This window comes from Peromyscus californicus, unplaced genomic scaffold (genome assembly GCF_007827085.1).
Source record: "Peromyscus californicus insignis strain IS unplaced genomic scaffold, ASM782708v3 Scaffold_3__1_contigs__length_106647218, whole genome shotgun sequence".
NCBI lineage: Eukaryota > Metazoa > Chordata > Mammalia > Rodentia > Cricetidae > Peromyscus > Peromyscus californicus.
Genome location: NW_026294551.1, coordinates 38,507,528 through 38,527,168, shown reverse-complemented (window position 1 = coordinate 38,527,168; position 19,641 = coordinate 38,507,528). Strand labels below are relative to the sequence as shown.

The following is a 19,641-nucleotide window of genomic DNA, read 5'->3' as shown; positions in this document are numbered from 1 at the left end:
GAGATCAAGTTCCTAGAACATGAGCTTTTAACATTCCTTCCCCATCACTCCTGTCATCATGAATAACTAGAGATGAAAACACACTGTGTTTAGAAGTAGTTATAATAATGAGGCACTCCAATCAGGAGTGATAATGATAGACTACCATCCTAGCGTGGCATAAAAATTTTTTCTTTAGTTTTTCTTTTTTTTTTGGGGGGGGGGGAGAAAAGTATATTCCACATTTAATGCGTTTTAATAGTCATCTCTGTGTAAGCCACCACGAGAAGGAATTAGAGTGGCTCCGAGGCTTCGTTTTTCCAGATGGGCACTAGGTGTCAGGGTTTTTCCTTTCAGCACTTTGAACATTCAGACACGCTTTTTGAATTCCCCTGTTTGGTGAGGCAAACCCACTTATTTCCTTCATTCCCCTCCCCCCCCTTTTTTTTATATATATTTTGTTGTTGTTGGCATAGTACATTTTTCCCTAATGTTCCTGCAATATTCAGTTGGCATTTTAACTCTGGTTGAATTAGTATGACCTGGCACTTTTTTTTTTTAAGAAGAGAATGCTCAAATAAGAAATAAAGTAATATAAATTAAAATTTAGAGGCTAGCTGCCATCATGACTGATATCTTTATTTCATTTCTGCTTTATATTCTCAGGGGTAAAATAGTGGGGATACTGGATTTTCAGAATTTAACTTTGAAACTACTTAGCCTACCTATATCTATATCCATATTTAATTATCATTTAACTGTTTACAGTGTGCTATCATCCTTTATTATACTTATTTGTGTGTGTGTGTGTGTGTGTGTGTGTGTGTGTGTGTGTGTGTGTGTGTGTGTGTGATGGCACACAGGTGGATGTCAGACGACAACTGTGGGAATGGTTTCTTTCCTTTGACCATGTGTGTCCCAGGTCTCAAACTCAGGTTAGCAATCTTAGTAGCAAGTGCCTTTACCTACTGAACTTCTTGACAAGCCTTCTTGAATTTAATAATAAAATTCTTTAAACAATATAGAAAAAATATGAAGAAACATCAAATATATCAAGCACTAAGATCCTACCATTGTGACTGTACTTCTCAATTTGAGGCTGTATTTCTTTGAAAGTTTTTGTTGTTGTTGGTTTGATTTTTTTTTTTGAGACAGGGTTTCTTTGTGTAACAGTTCTGACTGTCCTGGAACTCACTTTACTCACTATGTAGACCAGGCTGGCCTCAAACTCACAGAGATCCACCTGCCTCTGCCTCCTGGGATTAAAGACATGTACCACCACTACCCAGCTTCTTTGAAAGTTTAATTTGAGCATTAAAGAATGTTTCCCAGCATTTGGGAGGCAGAGGCAGGCATATCTTGTGAATTCAAGGCCACCCTGGTCTACATAGTGAGTTCTAGGACAGCCAGGACTATGTGGAGAGACTCTGTCTCAAGAGGAAGAGGGAGAGAGAGTAAGAAAAAGGAGAAGATGATGGTGATGATGATAGGCCCGGGCCTTTCCATACTTCCCGAAGAACTGGTGGACGTGACGGTTAATCTTCACTGTCAGCCTAACTGGTGCTAGAATCACCTAGGAGACACACTCTGTCTCAGACTCACACGTTTGACGTGTTTCCAGAGAGATTGATCTTCTGAGGGAATTCCTTCCTGAATGTGGTGACCCATTTCCCATGGAATATGGACTTCCATTGATATGCTCTCTGCTTCCTGACTACAGACAGTGTTACCTTCTTCTTTTTCGTTCTTTTTTTGTTTGTTTGTTTTTGTTTTTCAGACAAGGGACTTTCTCTCAGAGAAACCTGTCTGCCACCATGCCTATCTAGTATATCCCCTCTTAAACCTGAATTGAAAAAAAAAAAAACAAAAAACTCCTCTTAAGTATTTGGTCACTATGATGAGAAAAGTAACTGAAACAACTTGGCTTATCATGAACTCATTCTCATGGATCCCATTATTGTCTAAAACTGTCTGGAGAGTGTTTGTGGACTTGAGTACAAAAATGATTGCTTGTTTTTCCTGAACATGGGACCCAAGTATTTTTTTGGTTTGGCACTATGTTTTTATATATCATTTTTTAACTCAACCTCAAAATAGCTTTAAGAATGTGAAGTTAATCTAGATAAATTGTATTATGTTTAATTCTTTTGAAATTAGCTTGCCTTTTTAAATGCTGGATAAAGTCAGTATTGTCTTATTAGTTATGTGTTAGAAAAGCAGCTTGTTTGAATTGTGCTGAGCTGCAGGTGAGCTCTGGAAGAGCACTTAGACAAGTAGAAGACCAGGGCTCAGCCATTACAGGCAGTCTCACAAACAAAAATATAAGAAAAGTAGAAGACCATGAACTCTGAACTTACTGAGGAATCACAGCCACCGACCTATGCCTGAAGACAGGAGAACATCTTTAAGTACTTGAGATCTTCAGTAGAAGGGAATCATAACCAACTACTAGGTGCACACAAATACTACTAATTTGTATTGAGTACAGAGCCTCCTTTTCTTTTCTTTTTCCTTTGCTTTTCTTTTCTCTTCTCTTTTCTTTTTCAAGACAGGGTTTCTCTGTGTAGCTCTGGATGTCCTGGAACTCACTCTGTAGATCAGGCTGGCCTCAAACTCACAGAGATCTGCCTGCCTCTGCCTCCTCAGTGCTGGGATTAAAGGCGTGTCCCACCACCACCACCACGTGGCCAAAGCCTTATTTTATATGAAGGGCTTTAAAGGAAGAAGAAAACACTGACTCCTTCCAAAGGCAGCAAATGAAGCTCAGTGATAAAGTGCTCGTCTGACATGGAGAAGGCTGTGGGTTCAATTCCAGCCTCAGGGCTTAGCAAGATAGAAGATCTAACTATAGAGAAACATGGGATATGTGGTAAGACAGTTTTTTTTAAAGCATACTTTTCTTTTATCCCTAGTCTAAGTGAGCATATTTGGCTCTGTATTTGCCTAAAATGATCTTCGATCCCTTCATTAGAAAATGTTTGAGGCTGATTTTGAAAAATAAGTCTGCCCAAATGGAATTACTTATAATGAATTTCTAATACTGTTCTTTTGGGTGTATGTGCTTTTCTTAGAATTCCTTCTCAATATCTTTTGCTGGAGTTGGAGATTTCTCATCAGGTTGGTTAGTTGGTTTTGACTGATTGTTAACAAACCAAACTTCAGTGAGCTTAATTAACTGAAAAAAATCCTAAAGTTCCTATTGTATACTAGAGCAGAAATTTTAGGTTCTCCTTGACATCTGTCCAGATGTCAGTCCTAGAGATGGCCCTTAGAAGAATGCTCTTGCCAGAGGTTTTTAATATATTCTAAGTTTTAAGATTTTCCTAGAAAAAAGGATGTGGCATAGTACCCTGTGTCAAGAAACCACAACCACAAGAGGCAACAGATGACTTCCAAGAATGATACATGGTATACCAGAGATCAACCATCTGTCCCTGTGGTTAACAGGCAATGCTTCTAGAACTGCAGTGGTTAACTACTTGGTTAACTTCTGTGTCAGTCAATCCCGTGCCCTATTTCTCAAGTACCACTGGTGTGTGTGTATTCCATGGCATGTTTAACAAAACTAAAATACTGAGTATAGATATATAAAATTATTATGGCTTCATGTCTGTAAAACTAAGTTTTCAGCTGTCAAAGTTGTCTTGAGCTCATATGATTGAATGACATTAGGCAATGAAACGTGCTGTATCTGGGAGATCACATAACATGGAAAGGCATTAACTATTTTCAGCATAGTTTACACAAACAGGAGAAATTAAGTCAAATACCACATTGTTTTGTGGTGCACGCCTTTAATCCCAGCACTCGGGAGGCAGAGGCAGGTGGATCTCTGTGAGTTCAAGGCCAGCCTGGTCTACAGAGCGAGATCCAGGACAGGCACCAAAACTACACAGAGAAACCCTGTCTCGAAAAAAACAAAACAAAAATCTTTTAAAAGCTTTTAATATTTTCTGTATTTTGTTATTTTTATTATGGCACATTTTGATAGTTTCTAACTTAAAGCATAGCTTTAATTTGCTCTATCTATATTTAAAAGAACAAAAGGTAAATTTTGATGTAAGTACCCCAAAAGAAGTTCAGGTTCAAGTTCGTTCTCTCTGGGTCTTGTGTTTCTCGTTTGTGATGCTGTGTCACCACTCCTCTCAGCTGTAATAGTCTAGGGTTCCTTGTGTGCCACTCCAGAGCCTTGCAGCCAGTCCTCTTCCTGGCATTAGCAGAATTAGACCAGCAGCTACTGTAGACCTTAACATGGAAAATGACAAAGCATACCCACCTCAGCCACACCAGCCTGTGCCTGAATCTGTGTGGGAAGTGTTGCTACAGCTGAGCTTCAAGTATGGAGAGAAGAAAGGCAACCGTGGCAAAGCTTCCCTTTCTGCTTCCACACCCTGGCAGGAGCTGATGGGTGCCCCTTACACCCTCAAAAGCAAAACCCTGTCATGTTTTGCCCCTTAGCTTTTCCTTCACATTTTTCTGTTGAACTTAATGTTACAGTTTTATGACAACACAGCAGCTTTGGGAAATGCCTCTGTGCACTTGTACATTCTAGTCACACTGATAGTACAATTAATGTTGATGTCAATTTTGGTGTTAATTTTGGGTCATGATTAGTGTTGACACTGTATGTCAGACTAATGGCGTTTATGGGTACCACCAGAATAAATGTTAATATTATCATGTTTTTTTAGTATCTGTTATAGTAACATTAAACCAGGGTCCTCCCCGGAGAAAAAATACATATATGGGTAGATAGATAATGCCTTTCTCTATTGCTGGTGTTACTCAGTGAGAAAATGACATCTCAGGGTAGAATCCTAATCACTGTTTGGAGCATCAGAAATAATGATCACCTCTGATCGGAGGTTGTGAATAATTCATTTGGTTTGATTTTCACGTCTTGTCCAGTGATACTTTTCAAACCAAATGTGTTTCTACAGGAAAATAATGGTCCCACTTCTTATGGAAATACCATCGCACAAATCATTTTACCCACATAAAAACAGTTAAATAAGACTGTTCTCTTCTGCTTGCTTTCCCCTCCCTAGTCCCTCCTCCCTCATTTGAGCATGTTTATTCCAGAATCAGAATGTGGCCAGAAAATTCTTTTCTTCCTCAGGACTTACATAAGGAAAATAAACACTTATTTCTGCTTCTCTTTACCTTATTCACTGTAGCTCTTTTGGTCTGCCTCCCCTTTTCACCTTAAGATAATTAGCTTGAATTGATAACCCTAAACCTAAGAAACCTGCCCATTGGAAGTTTGGTTATGGGGAGATATATATATATATAGATATAGATATATCTATATATATATATATGATCTTAAAACTTGACTTGTGGCTACCTACATCAATGAAAACGTACTTTTAAGTGGTAAGTACATAGGACTACTTGGCTATTCAGTGCTGTAAATAGGCTTTGGCCAGGGAAGAGAATGCTCATGCTGCCAGTGCCAAGAAGCCACTTAGAAACTCATTGACACAAGCCTGCCCACTCAGACAATCAGGCCACAGGTTGCCCTTTGGTTGCTTCTGCAGCCTTTCTATCCTCTTCAGGCTTCAGTCCTGGGGTTTTATTTTTACCAGACTTCATCTACCTAAAATATGAGATGGAAAAAGAATTGGAGAAAAAGAAGACTTGGTGATGAAATTTCCCTTGGTGGTTATTCTGTTAATATACAAGGTTGGTTGTGCTTAGGTGAAATCAGTGAGTGCTACATTCCTAATCACATTGCCGTGCTATGTATATCCTTATAGAATTGCAGTTACTAACATGCAATCTTCATTGTGTATATAATGTGTACCCACATATATAAAGTAACTGGACTGAAAAACTTATGGTGTCCTAATTAAATGGGGAAGGGAGGATATAACTGTCTTTTGATGTAATTCTGAATCCTCTGAGACAAAGCTATTCTTAGAATATGTTGAGTCTTTTCTCCTGACTGTTGTAACCCTGCCCCTCACCCCCCTCTTTAAATCAAGGGCAAGAGGAAGCGTTTTTCAACCTAGTATTCAATCATCAGACAAAGTGTTTTGCATTCAGAAACCATTTTCGGTATCAAATTCAATTTTGTCAAGTGATTAGTTGAGTTTGGTAGCGAATAATTTAAAAACACAAAGCTGGAAATGGCCATGGTGCTTCTGCACAGAGGAAAGCAGTTGCTGCTTTCCAGCTGCCGTCCTCCCAGTGCCTGTGTGTCACAACTGGATTATTGTGTTAATGTCTGCGCAGCTGTTACAGGCCTGGGTCTGTTGACACAGTGTATATTCCTACCCAGGACTGCTAAGAGACACAGGGAAGTGGAGAACTGATACCTTGCCTGCCTGTCAGTACTAACGCCCTTTTATGTACATATGTTTGTAAGCTCTTTAGTCCCCTTCAAGATGAAAGGCTCTGTATAAATATAAGCTTTCGATTTTAGTACATGTTTGTAATACATGTGGTACAGTCCTAAATATGTATTTAGCTGATAGGCACTGTTCTTGTCTATTATACAAATATTGACTTTAAAAGTATAAATATGTATTTAACCATCAGACCAGAAAAACAGAGAAGCAGTTTCTTCTCAGGTAAAGATATTAATATTGTATAAACCTGTGTATACATATGTTTACATTCTACCACAGCACCAGAGAGCACTTCTCTTTTAAAAACAAAATGATATTCCCAACAGCCTAAGATAGTTCTGTTTGTTTTGAGACAGGCCATTGCTTTATGACCCTTACTGGCCTGGAACTTAAAGCCATCCTCCTGCCCTTGCCTCCTAAAGGCTGGGCTTATAGAGGTGTCTTGCAGTATAACTCAGTCTTCTTGCCTCCCAAGTACTGGGATTACAGGCGGGTACCAACACACTTAGCTTCTAAGAATCTGACTTCTGAGTCAGATTCTTCTGAGTCCTTAACTACCACAGTGCTTTGCCTATTACAGTTATGATATGCATGGATTTTGTGTTCTTTTCTAATTGTGTGCTACATCATAGTTTTAAATGCTATTCACAATCTTCAAAGCCATCACTTTGTTTTTGAGGCTGAAATATAGAAACAATCAAGAATTCTTAAATTGGCTAAACATTTCTTCCCTGGCAGAGACGCTCCATTTCTCCTCTTTTTGACATGTCTTCACCCATAATTCTTACACACACTAAATCCCAGTAGCATGTCCTTCTTTGTACTTTGTCTCCATTCTCCTCTTGCTCCATCTTTGAACATCTTAGATGTTTGGACTGTCGGGACCATGCACTTAGCAGTTTCATGATTGTAATGCTATTCAGAATACTAACAGTGGCCCAACTATCCGGTTTACTTTGCTTCAAAAAAGGTAGGGGTGGGTGGGTGTGTGTGTGTGTGTGTGTGTGTGTGTGTGTGTGTGTGTAAGAAAACAGTTATTCTGCACAGTACAGTGAGAGAAGTAGGCATAGCAGAAGCCCAGGCTAGCCTGGAACTTCAAGTTTGTAATCCTCCTGCCTCTGCCTCAGAATGCTAGAATTACAGGTTTACACTATTTTAAAATAATTGTAGATTCAGAAAAGTCACCAAAACAGTGTAGAGAGTTCTTTTTTTCATGTAGCTACCCTACACACTTGCATGCATGTGCGTGCTGTAATGTACACTCTACCACTGAACTATATATTTTTTTAATTTATTTTTTATGTACATTGGTGTTTTGCCTACATGTATGTCTATTGGATCCCCTGGAGGTAGAATTACAGGCAGTTGTGAGCTGCCATGTGGGTGCTGGGAATTAAACCTGGGTCCTCTGGAAGAAGAGCCAGTGCTCTTAACTGCTGAGCCATCTCTCCAGCCCCGAACTATATATTCTTTCCATCCCCTTGTATTAACATCATATAATAGTAGAACTATCAAAATGAAGAAATTGTCATTGTAAACAGGTTTGTTGTAAATTTCACTTTTTTTTTTTTCTAATAATGTCCTTTTTCTATTCCAGGATCTAATCCAAGAAGCCACATTGCAAATAGGGGTCAGTGACATTTATGTCTGTGCTGCAATTAATATTCATCATCCATATTGTATTCAGCTAAAGACAATAATAATATTCTGAAATATACTTTTATAATTTCTCTAGTAAAGAAATAGCATTTCTTTTTCTGTGAGCTTTACCTTAAAAAAATAAATAATTCACACTAGCTATAAAAACAAGGTACTGGGCTGAGGATATAGCTCAGTGGTAGAGTGTGTACCTAGTATGGGTGGAGCTATGGGTTGATTCCCCAGCAAACACCCCCCCCTCCCAAAAGTTACTTTGTGCTCCAGTTTCCTTATGGAAGTAACAACTACCTTTGTATTATGGTAACAGCTACATTGAGAGCATTTATGTACCAGGCGCTATACTACTTTAATGTGCTCTTCACAACAATCCCTTAAGAAAAGTTCTATTTTATAGTTGGGGAAAGTGAGGCTGTCAAAGGTTGTTGTGTACAAGGTTTTACAACTAGTATGAAGCTGATATTTGGACCAAGACATCTTGACTTATTCGTTTAATCTCTTAATCACTGTCAGTGTTTGTCAACTTACAGTGCAGTGCAGCATGTGATAGGTGTTATTTGACAATAGCTATTATTCTTACCTTATAGGTTCACTTCATGGTACTTAGTACTCTTAATCTGTAATCTTTCAATATTGGTCATGACCAGTGTTGACTGTTTACCAAGTATTTCCAACTAGTTTTGTTTGTTTGTTTTAATGAAATGACTGTTCTGTGAGTGATGGCACATGTCTGTAATCTCAGCATTCAAGAGGCTGAGATGGGAGGATTACCATGAGTTTGAGGATAACCCTGAGCTACATAATGAGTTCTAGGCCAGCCTGAGCTACAAAGTGAAATGCTACCTCAAAAAAAGAAAAAAAAAAAAAAGGTTAGTTAGTTCTATTACCAAATTTATTCTCTACATGAAGATCTTTGTAAGAGAGCAGAGAATACTTTAGGATGGAGTAGCTTTAATAAGGAAATGGAGTTTGAATAAAACTTTGAAATGGGTTGGATTCAGATTGAGGGAGAGGAAAGAAAAGGGCAAGCTTGGTATGTTGGATTTAATACAGAGTCCTGCTTCCAGTAATTCATCAAACTCATGGGTATTCTTTGTCTTTCATGTAGGGACATTGAAGTTCAATAAGGTTAAATATATACCAAGGTCACTAAGCTAATAAATGATAGATACCCGATTTAGATCTTAAGTTTGGTTGACTCCAAAGCCCATGTTTACCCTTATATGCCCTATTGTTTGATTAGCAATGAAATCTAAATTTTAATGTTAATTGAACCACAGATGCTTCCTCATGTGTTCATTGTGCTAACTCAAACTGAATATTTTCTTGTAAGGACCCTTACTGTACTGAGACTGGCCTAACACTCCCAATTCTGTTGTGGTACGTTTAATGTAGGAGGTAGGGAGTAGGGACTGATTAATGAAAGAAAGACATTAATAAAAGAATGAGTAACATGTAAAGCCAGATTGAGTGTTATGTGTTTATAATCTCAACACACAGGAGGCTAAGGTGAGAGGATTGTGAGTTCAGGCCAACTTGGACTCCATAACAAGTTCCAGGTCATCCAAAGCTGACCTGCCTTAAAAAACTGGAGGGGGAAAAACTGTTCTTGGTGCTGTTGCGTTGATACCTAATTAGAAGTCAATTTTACAAGCATAATGACCTGGCCAGTTGCTGAACTGACTGCCCAAGTGACTCAGGAGTCCCTAGATAATAAGGAAAGATAAGAGTATTATCTGCCTGCCCAGTGCCTCACAGTCACAGTGTTTACATTAACACACAAATGCCGAACTAGATTCTTCAGAGCTTGTATATAAGCTGGCCTAGGTGGCTAAGGTTAATATAGCATAAAATTTGGTGTAAAACCCAATCTTCCTAACTACAAATACACTTACAAGAAAGTAGACAGTGAATAGCTTTTCTTTTCTGAAAAACAAATGAGTAGTTTAGCTAAAACATCACTTGACAATGTAGAAAAAAATATTTCTCACCACACATGCATTATATTAAAGCCTTCTTGATTTTTTGTTTGTTTTGTTTTGTTTGTTTTTAAATCCAAAATTATCCTGATATTTGGGGTTTCTCTGTGCCACATTCAGATGGTAGGCTTCTTTTCCCTTATGTGTCTTTAGTGAGCAGATAGAGTAATACCTTATCTCAGAAAGTGATTGGAATTTTTCTCCTATATTACATCCATTTTGTATTTGGCCAATGGTATGATATATTAAATAGCTTATATTTATCAGTGGATGTTTCATATATATATTTCTTAATGCAGAGAATCACAAATAGCTGTGTAGAAAGCTTCAACCAGCCTGATTACAGTGGATGTGCAATTGGATTGAGGAATGTGTACTCAGAGCTTATGATCACTGGCCGAGTTGAATCTGGGTGATGCATGTGGCTTTCCAGGGATGCTGCTATTTACATCTGTTAATGGCCCTTCTTGATGGCCAGTTCCCCAATGAGGTGATATGCAGCAGCCTGGGGATGAGGGACCAAGGCTGCAGATGTGGCTGGGCTCCATTAGGCAGGACCAGAAATGCTCATCTGGTAGGCTTTGTGTTTAGACATGAGTGGTGGGGGTAGGGAGGGAAGCAGGAGACAGGAAAAAAAGAGAGGAAAAGAATGGAAAGCATTACTTATCCAGGTATATGGGAAACAGACAGGCAGGCATGAAAAACTGCAGCTGTAACTGAGGTGTAAGTGAATAGGAAAGAAATGGGACTAGCAAATAAACAAGTAGGATTGACTAGCTCTCATATAGAAGGGGATTAAAAAGGAGAGGGCTGTGAGAGTTTGAGAAGAGACATGTCACCTCTGTCTTTCAAGTCTGTATCATTTGTTTGTGTGGCTGGTCAGATGCCACTGAACAGAGAACAGAGATTTACATACATCATCGTGCATCAAGAGATTAGCTCTGTGCATCCTTTGGTTTTCTGGAGCTGAAGAAAGCAGCAAGAGTTGCTCTCAGAGATACAGTGCTGAGCGATAGTAAATCCTTGCAGAAATGGAAAATACCTGGACGGAGCCAGGGAAGAATCTTTCTGTCTTTCATAGAGGAAAATAAAAGGGCCTCAGATCACAAAAGTTGGACAGTCTGTGAGAGGTGATGCTCTTTCTATCTCTTATGTACTAAAGATTTCTTGAAACAAATCTCACTAAAGCTGAAAATAGTGTCTTAATGTGCAGTTTGGTAAAATGAACATTCTGGACTTATGTCCGCTGCCATAGCATTCTTCAACATGTAATACTGAGTGCATTTAGATGTGGAGTTTTTCCATTTTCTTTAAGTAAACCCATTGAAGAATCGAGACAACTTTGGAATACACTGTAATAATGTGAAGTAGTGTCCTAGAATGTTTTTCTGTTTTCCATGAAGGAGCTTGGTCCTTTCACAATGCATACCTTCTGAAGGATGTTGCTAAATCTAGGGTCTTACCTTCAAGGGACCTGGAAAGCAAATGCATGTAAGAAGCTGTATTCATTTATTTCTGTCTTTGTAGATTGGCATGGTAGCTTGGAAAATGAGCCTTAAAAGCCCTGAATATCCTGATGGCCGAGATATCATTGTCATTGGCAATGACATTACATACCGGATTGGGTCCTTTGGGCCTCAAGAAGATTTGCTCTTTCTTAGAGCTTCTGAGCTTGCCAGGGCAGAAGGCATCCCGCGCATCTATGTGGCAGCCAACAGTGGAGCTAGAATTGGACTAGCAGAAGAAATTCGTCACATGTTCCACGTGGCCTGGGTAGATCCAGAGGATCCCTACAAGGTACAGCCTACAAGGAGACAATACTTCATGACTCTGTATGTTTATGCATGGGGATGTGTTCATGTGTGTGAGAGGAAGAAAGGAAAAGATTTAAGTTTAAAAGGCCACATTTACAAAATTACTTAAGAAAATTCCTTAGGGCCCAATGAGATGGCTGAAGGTAAGGTGCATGCTGCCAGCCCTGAAGACCTGTGTTCAGTCCCTAGGAGCCACATGGTAGAAGGATAGAGCAAGTTATCCTAAGTTCTCTCACCTCCACATGCACACCCACCTCCATACACATAATACACAAAATAAATGTAATTTAAAACAAAATAAGAAAAACACTTTCCTTAAGAGCTCGAGTGTAGCCCAGTGATAGAACACTTGCTTCAAATGCTCGAGGCTCTGAGTTCAGTCTTCACACTGAGAAACACACAACATCAAAACTAAAGACAGCATGTTAAGAGACAGGTTTTCAGTATGTTCATCTGGTTTTTTCCTCCAGCTTTTACACAGGTGACTGTTTCTGTGGTTGAACATTAGATGAAATAATAACAATGCATTTAGCATGACATATGGTAAACCCAAAATATATATCTTGAAAATATTCTGCTGTGGCTTCTGGGACTTAGGAACAGTTACTAGTCATCATCAAAATCTCTTACATCATCAGGTCTTCGCAAACCTGCTTTTCTACTTGGAAACTGTCTCTAGAGACACTAATTCCCTTGTTTCCTTCCCAAGTAGGGACTGTGTTCTCCTTCCCTTGTGCTATTTAGCCTGGAGGGGGAACACTCTACTTTTTAATTCTCATTGCCACTTCCAGACCCTTTTCCCTGGGGGGGGGGGGGGGGGGTGCAGTGGGGGAAATCCCATCTTAAAGTCTCATTATCATGCTACTTCTTATTATTCCCTACCCTTTGATCATAGCCTCTTTTTCTTTGCATCTTTAAAAAAGGAAAATTTACTTTATTTTTTATTGTGTGTGTCTGTAGGGGTGGGGTAGTGCATCTGTGCAGGTACCCTTGGAGGCCAGATCCCCTGGAGTTGGAGCTGGAGTTAGTTACAGGCAGTTGTAAGCTGCCCAACATAGATTTGGGAACTGAACTCTAGTCCTCTCCAGTCCCCAAATTTATTTATTTCATACACATAAAATGTATATGCACGTGGTATATATGAATGTATACCATGTATGTACATGCGCCTGTGGACAGTAATGGAACTGGAGTCACAGCCACTTGTGAGCTGCTGTGTAGGTGCCGGGAATTGAACCTGGATTCTGCAAGAGCAGTAACAATAAGTGGTTTTAACCCCTGGACACCTCTCTTGCCCACTTTGCATCTTTTAATTCTAATATATTGTTACTTTCTTCAGTGCTGCTTAGTCATGTGATAATTCTTGGGGAATGCTCTATTCACATAGATGATCCTTTCTATAACTGGGAAAGATTCTCTCCTCCAGTGGTCCCATCCTTGCTCAGTTTCTCTAGAATATGTTTCGAGCATCTCTTTCTTTGCTTCCCTTCCATCCTACTGCCCTCAGCACTTCTGAACTCGCCAGATCAGAGGGGTATCCTACACACCTATGTAGCAGCAGACAGTGGAGCAAGACTGGACTGGCAGAAAGTCATCCTATGGGTTCCATGTGCTCAGTCTCTCTATAGTACTCAAAATCCAACGATCCTTTAAGCCTACAAATTTTGTGATTCTACCACTTTTTTTCTTTCCATTTCCCACTCTCCTTTCATTCAACTTGTTTGGTGGGTTTTTATTGTTTGGTTTGGTTTGTTTTTGTTGTTGTTTGGGGGAGCAGTTTTGTTGTTGTCTTAGTTTTGTTTTGTTTTGAGACAGGTCTCTGTATGTAGCTTTAGCTTGCATGGGACGCACTATGTAGATGCAGTTGTCCTTGAATTTACAGAGGTCTGCCTGGCTTTGCTGGAATTAAAGGCCTGCACCCAGCTCATTCAACTTATTTTAAATTCCAAGGTTCATCATAATAACATTATAATTGTCACTTTTTTGTGTTTCTGTTCATTCTGTTTACTCTATGCTTTTAGAAATAAAACCTTTTTTAAAACTAACTTCCTCCACCTCTTCCACATGTGCACCTGCGCAATTAAACACAGATGGAGAAAAATGTTCTCTGACTGGTCCTACTTTTTAAATCTGAGCTTACCAAACTCTTGGATGATGGTTTCACATTTCTTTCCTCAGGACCTCTCCACCCTTTTCTCTTACCTTCTTTCCTACTCCGTATCAGTCCTTGCTTCCCAAGATGCTTCCACCCCGGATTCATCCCCAATGCTGCAAGACAATGAAAACAAGCAAAAAACAAAAAACAAAAAAAAAACAAAAACAAAAAACTGCAGCTTGTTGTATAGATGAGCACTTCCTGTGTCTGCCTCCACTCCTCTCCACCTCACTCCTGAGCTTTAATTGAACCATATCCACCCATTCCTAAAGCCATCCCTCCCTTTATACCCTGGAACTTCTCACTTCTGGCTCATTGCCTTCTCCCTCTCCTGGAACTCCCCTTTACATACAGATAAATATCCTTCAAGTAACTCACTCCCATCCTTTCCTTTAGAGCAAAACTTCTTCAAAGAGTTGTCTGCTCTTGCTGTCTCCAGGCTGTCTTCTCATTTTTTTGGAACCCCTTTCTATGAAACTTGCACCTGAACCATTATAATCGAGTTGCTTTTGTCAAGGTCACCAGAAATTGTGTGTTGCAAATTCGACATTGAATTCTCAGTCCTTATCATAGTAGTTATTTGATGATTCAGCAGCATTTGACACCATTGTTCCCTGCTTTATCTTTTAAAATACTTCTCTTGGTTTTCTATCTCCCTTCATGGATCCTTTTTCTTAGTTTCTTTTCCTACCTTTCAGGTCCTTATATTTAAGACTATTTCAAAGTATAATAAAAATGTTCCTTATTTTGATTGTGGTGTTGCTTACACAAGTATACACATTTATCAGAATTCATCAGATTATGATTAAAGCCATGTATGGTTGCTGGAATCTATGATCCTAAGTCCTCTGGATGCTAAGGCCAGCCTGGGAAGCATAGCCAGACAATGCCTCAAAAATATAGTTTATAACAAAACCAATGGATTTTAGTGAATGTAAATGTAGTTCATTAAACTTCATCTATGAAGTATATGGAAATCAGTAACGATCACTACTAGCAAGTTTGTGTTTCTTTTGGATAATATAAGTACCTAGAATTCGTCATAATGGTTGTGCCACATCTCAGTGTACACAAATTTGCTGATTTAGCTGGGTGGTGGTGGCGCATGCCTTTAATCCCAGCACTCAGGAGGCAAAGGAAGGCAGATCTCTATGAGTTGAGGCCAGCCTGGTCTACAGAACGAGTTCCAGGACAGGTTCCAAAGCTACACAGAGAAACCCTGTCTCGAAAAGCCAAAAAAAAAAAATTTTTTTTTGCTGGCTTGTAAATACATATAGCATGTTAAACATGTATAACATGGTATTTTGCCTTAATTGTAAGTTTATACGTGTATGCATGCAAATAAACCATTAAATATTAATACAGTTTTTGAATATAAATAGAACTTATTTATTGAAAATGCAGAAGTATAAATTCTGTGCTCAGACTGTTTTTACTGCTTAGACCTCTGGTTTGAGTATTAATTTCCCAGATTTTTGATCCTTCCAGTCATACCCCTCTCTATTTTGATGATGGTATGGATTTGAGTGAAGAGCGGTAATTCATACAATTCCTGAATCCCATGTTGATAACTTTAATAGAAGTGTCACTAAAGACCCAGAAATGACCCTTTAACCTTATTGAAAAATGAAATGAATGGAACATTTTTGTAACTGAAATTGTAACTATAGGGTATCTTGTTTCAGGGCAGACAGTGACTCAAATATAGGAACTTCATTTTTCAAACTGCCTATGCTAGTGTTCTGTTAGAACTCAAAGGATTTATCATTTTAAAGCTAGCTTTAGAACAAGCTTCATTATATGTTGGACTCTGTCTTGGTTATGTGAAAATGGCAGATAATGAGTTAAAAACTGTTTGTGCTTCACAGGGATACAAGTATTTATATCTGACACCCCAGGATTATAAAAGAGTCAGTGCTCTCAATTCTGTCCACTGTGAACATGTGGAGGATGAAGGAGAATCCAGGTGGGTATTTATATTTCAGATGGATTTGTCCATGATTCTTAAAGGAAAGAGAATATTTCCTTACGTTTGTGCTCCTACAGCCTTGAAAAGCTCTCTTGCATAATCTAGACATCTTAGATTTGTGCCTTAGCTTTACTATTTATTAGCTGAAGTATCCTGCTATTGATGGAGGCTTTTAGGTAATATTTATATTACTTACTCATTTGAGAAACAATGAAATGTGTAAATAATTCTGAAGAAAAAGTAAAACACCAGCCACAGGCCTACCCTGAAGCCACAATTATAAATTTATGCTGTTCTTACTGTCTTTTCTATGTTCGTTATCTTTTCTCTGTATGTAATTGCGATTATAATAGATAAGAATTTCTTTTAAATTCATCCTTTGAACTAAAATTTATTTTAGGGATATTTCTTATATTCAGATTAGAGTTACATTACAAATAAAGCTAATCTTCCTTTAGAAATAAACATGAAGTTTAATAGTTGCATAATATTTCATCATAATGAATATTAATTCTTTGAACATGCAGGCCATTTTCAGCTTTTCATTATTACATCTCTGAGCTGAATATTCCTTTACAGATACTTTTAAGACTGTTCCTAATTAGATACTCAAGCTTTCTTTGTTCATGGCACCCTTAATATGCCAAATTTTTCCCACTGTATCCATGAGCTAAAACATACACTATTGTTTCTGTTTAAGTAGTTAAATGCAGCAGCTTTAAGTGTTTGTGCCCTAACAGCTTGATCACTTGAATAAAAGAATGCAGCACATGAATTGCAGGAACTGTTTCATTCTTGAGGGCTTTTGCAAGGGAGGGGTGGGAGATGTTGAAGCACAGGGTATCATAGAACCTTTTGGGTTATTTTCTAGATGTTTTCAGGTCAAAAGTGCATATTTAAAGGTTTTTAAAATTTTTCAAATTGCCCTCTCAAGATCTGCATCCCCAAACAGTGAGTATGGGATAGCACTGCTTTTAACTGTGCTCTGTCATTACTGTGTTTTATTTATTGTTAATCAAACAATAATTAGTGTATTACAAAGTGAGTATTATTTTAAAAACAGCATTTTTGATTACCAGTGAGGATGAACGTTTTGATAATCTCTGTGAAAAGTATTTTCTAAAATGTTAATCGCTGTATTATTTATTGACTAGTTCTTACATTCTTGGGCCATTCCCACACTGTTTTAACTATGGCTATGTGACATAGTTCTCACATTATCTTTTTTTCAAGTTATAATTGGCTGGTGTTTTTTTTTTTTGATTGTTTATTTGTTTTTTAAGATTTGTTTATACAGTGTTCTATCTGCATGCCAGAAGAAGGCGCCAGATCTCATTACAGAGGGTTGGGAGCCACCATGTGGTTGCTGGGAATTGAACTCAGGACCTCTGGAAGAGCAGCCAGTGCTCTTAACCACTGAACCACTCTCCAGCCCAAGGCTGGTGTGGTTTTTTTGTTTTTTGTTTTTGTGGTGCTGCAGAACAAACCCATGGCCTAGCACATGTTTTGATCACCAAAAGGTTTCCATAATGACTTTAATTTGGATTATATTTGTTTATATATATATATATATATATATATATATATAAATTTATAAGGATCTGACATCTTTCTCTTTAATTTCCCTAAAAAACATGGTGTGTTTTTCTATTTATGTAAGTGTATTTTTTTGATGGTTTATATATTTCTTTATATGAATTATACCATAGGTTTTCAGACTTCCTTAGTTCATGGCATATTTTGGGTTTGTTTGGTTGGTTAGATTTTAGTTATGTTTTTCAAGACAGAGTCTCTCTGTTGTAGCCTTAGCTGTCCTGGAACTTTTTCTGTAGACAAGGCTGGCCTGGAACTCATAGAGATCTGCCTGCCTCTGCCTCCTGAATGCTGAGATTAAAGGCGTGCACCACCACTGCCCGGCTTATGGTACCATTAGTATTTTAAAATTTTTTCACAGTACCTCTGAACTAAACAGAGACCTAATAGTTGTTTTTGCTTTTAATTAAGTAGTTAAATGCAAACAGCATCTAAATGTTTCTGTCCTATGAGGTTAATGATCACTTCAATAAAGTAATGCATCTAAATTGGAAAAAATTCTGAGTTTTGCTTTTCTGGGTAGGGGCTTAGGGAGTGTTGAACAGGGTTTCATGTACCCCAGACTAGCCTTGAACCCACTATGTAGATTAGGATGGTCTTGAACTCCTATTTCTCATACCTCATACCTCTGAGACTAGAACCTAGCTAATTCTTAAGTAATTACAGTAACTTAGGAATAGTGATGACTGTTTGCAGACTATTCAGACCTTGACGTCACCTTGCATATAACCACCCTCATTTCTTAGTCTTCCTTGTTTTTGTGAAAAGCTCATGTTTGTTCTTCAGAAACTGCAAACACCTGGCTTTGTAAAGATAGTGCTGCATTTCTTTTGACAATATTCTATCTGTGTTAAGCTGTGAACTTCCTAAAGCTAATCATTCACACAGGGTCTAACAGATATCACGTGTCATAGTATTTTTCTAAAAATATACTGCAATGTCCCTAGGGGTTCACTGTGGTGCCTTGGGATGCCTTGGAACATGGTATGGGCATAGTGGAGTTTTGCCAGCTTCTTCGTGTCTCTTGTAACATAACTCTAGAATCTGAAGTCCAAATGTATAGAAGAAAAGGAATTGGGAATTACTTGGTATTGGGAGAGGCTAAAAATAGAAAGCTAGTGCAATCTGAGAAGCAGAGATACAGTCACAGACCACAGCTAAGACAAAGAAATGGAATCAGTGGAGGGCTGGACAGAAAGGAGCATAAAAATACAGGGATGGGTAGTTTAAGAGCCATTATGGAGCAGTTATTTTATTATTTTAGTTTATGAAAATTAAAATAGAACATAATTCTTGCCCTGTGCCAGAACAATAAATCATTCATGTCCGTCTCCGCTTCCAGCCTTGTACTTTCCATGTGTGTGTACACACATATATTCATGCATGTGTGTGTGTATGGTGCAGTGGAGCCTTCCTTTTATTAGCTCTGTTCCCCATCTCCATTTACCATTGTCAGCTACCCCTCCTAATCCCCTGCTGGGAAGACAGGTAGATGAGTGACTCCCACTAGATCCACTGGATGTTTTCTGGGCAAATTGGTCAGCATTTCACTTGTGCATACATCACACCAGTCCCTTCAAAGAACCATAGCCAGGACCCCTTACCAATATATTTACTATTTGTAAGGGGGGGGAATACATTGTTTTGACCTTCCTCTTTATTCTAATTTTTGAAAAGGAGAGAGATGAGAATTTCCATTTCTTCTCTATTTGTACTTTTATTCCTATATAAAGTTGTCCAAAATAATTTAGTGGTTATGGCATATGTTGGTCCTGCTTTTTTTAAATGTGTCCAAGGATGAAAGAAAAGGCTTTTAAAATCAGAGATGTGTCATGCCATCTTGTTGTGTCTTCCATACCTTAGAAGTAGATACTATGATCCCCATTTTACAGAAATTATCCTGAGCCATACCACTGTTTGTGTCAATGAACTTTAACCTAACTGCTAAATTCCAGGGTTTGTTGTTTCTTTACAGAATGTCACTCTCAAGTAAGTAGTATCCAAGCTAACATGGAGATACTTAGGTAGGAAGAATGTAAATAGAATTAAAGCATTTGTATTAAATAATCTTGTAATGGTGGTTGTTCAGTTTATGAGTTACTTTATGAGTTACGATGACTGTGTTTAACCTTTGTGATTTGGC

At 38.4% G+C, this 19,641-nt stretch overlaps 1 protein-coding gene across 6 annotated transcripts in view; it reads left to right on the top strand.

The window, feature by feature from the left end:
* The window catches only part of Acaca (acetyl-CoA carboxylase alpha), a 272,460-nt gene that overhangs the window by 194,647 nt on the left and 58,172 nt on the right, over nucleotides 1-19,641 (top strand). For all 6 annotated transcript variants that reach the window (XM_052759693.1, XM_052759691.1, XM_052759690.1 and 3 more), the window contains 2 exons: nucleotides 11,495-11,764; nucleotides 15,805-15,902. In XM_052759693.1, coding sequence (XP_052615653.1) covers nucleotides 11,495-11,764; nucleotides 15,805-15,902 — 368 coding nt within the window. The remainder of the gene's footprint in view (nucleotides 1-11,494; nucleotides 11,765-15,804; nucleotides 15,903-19,641) is intronic.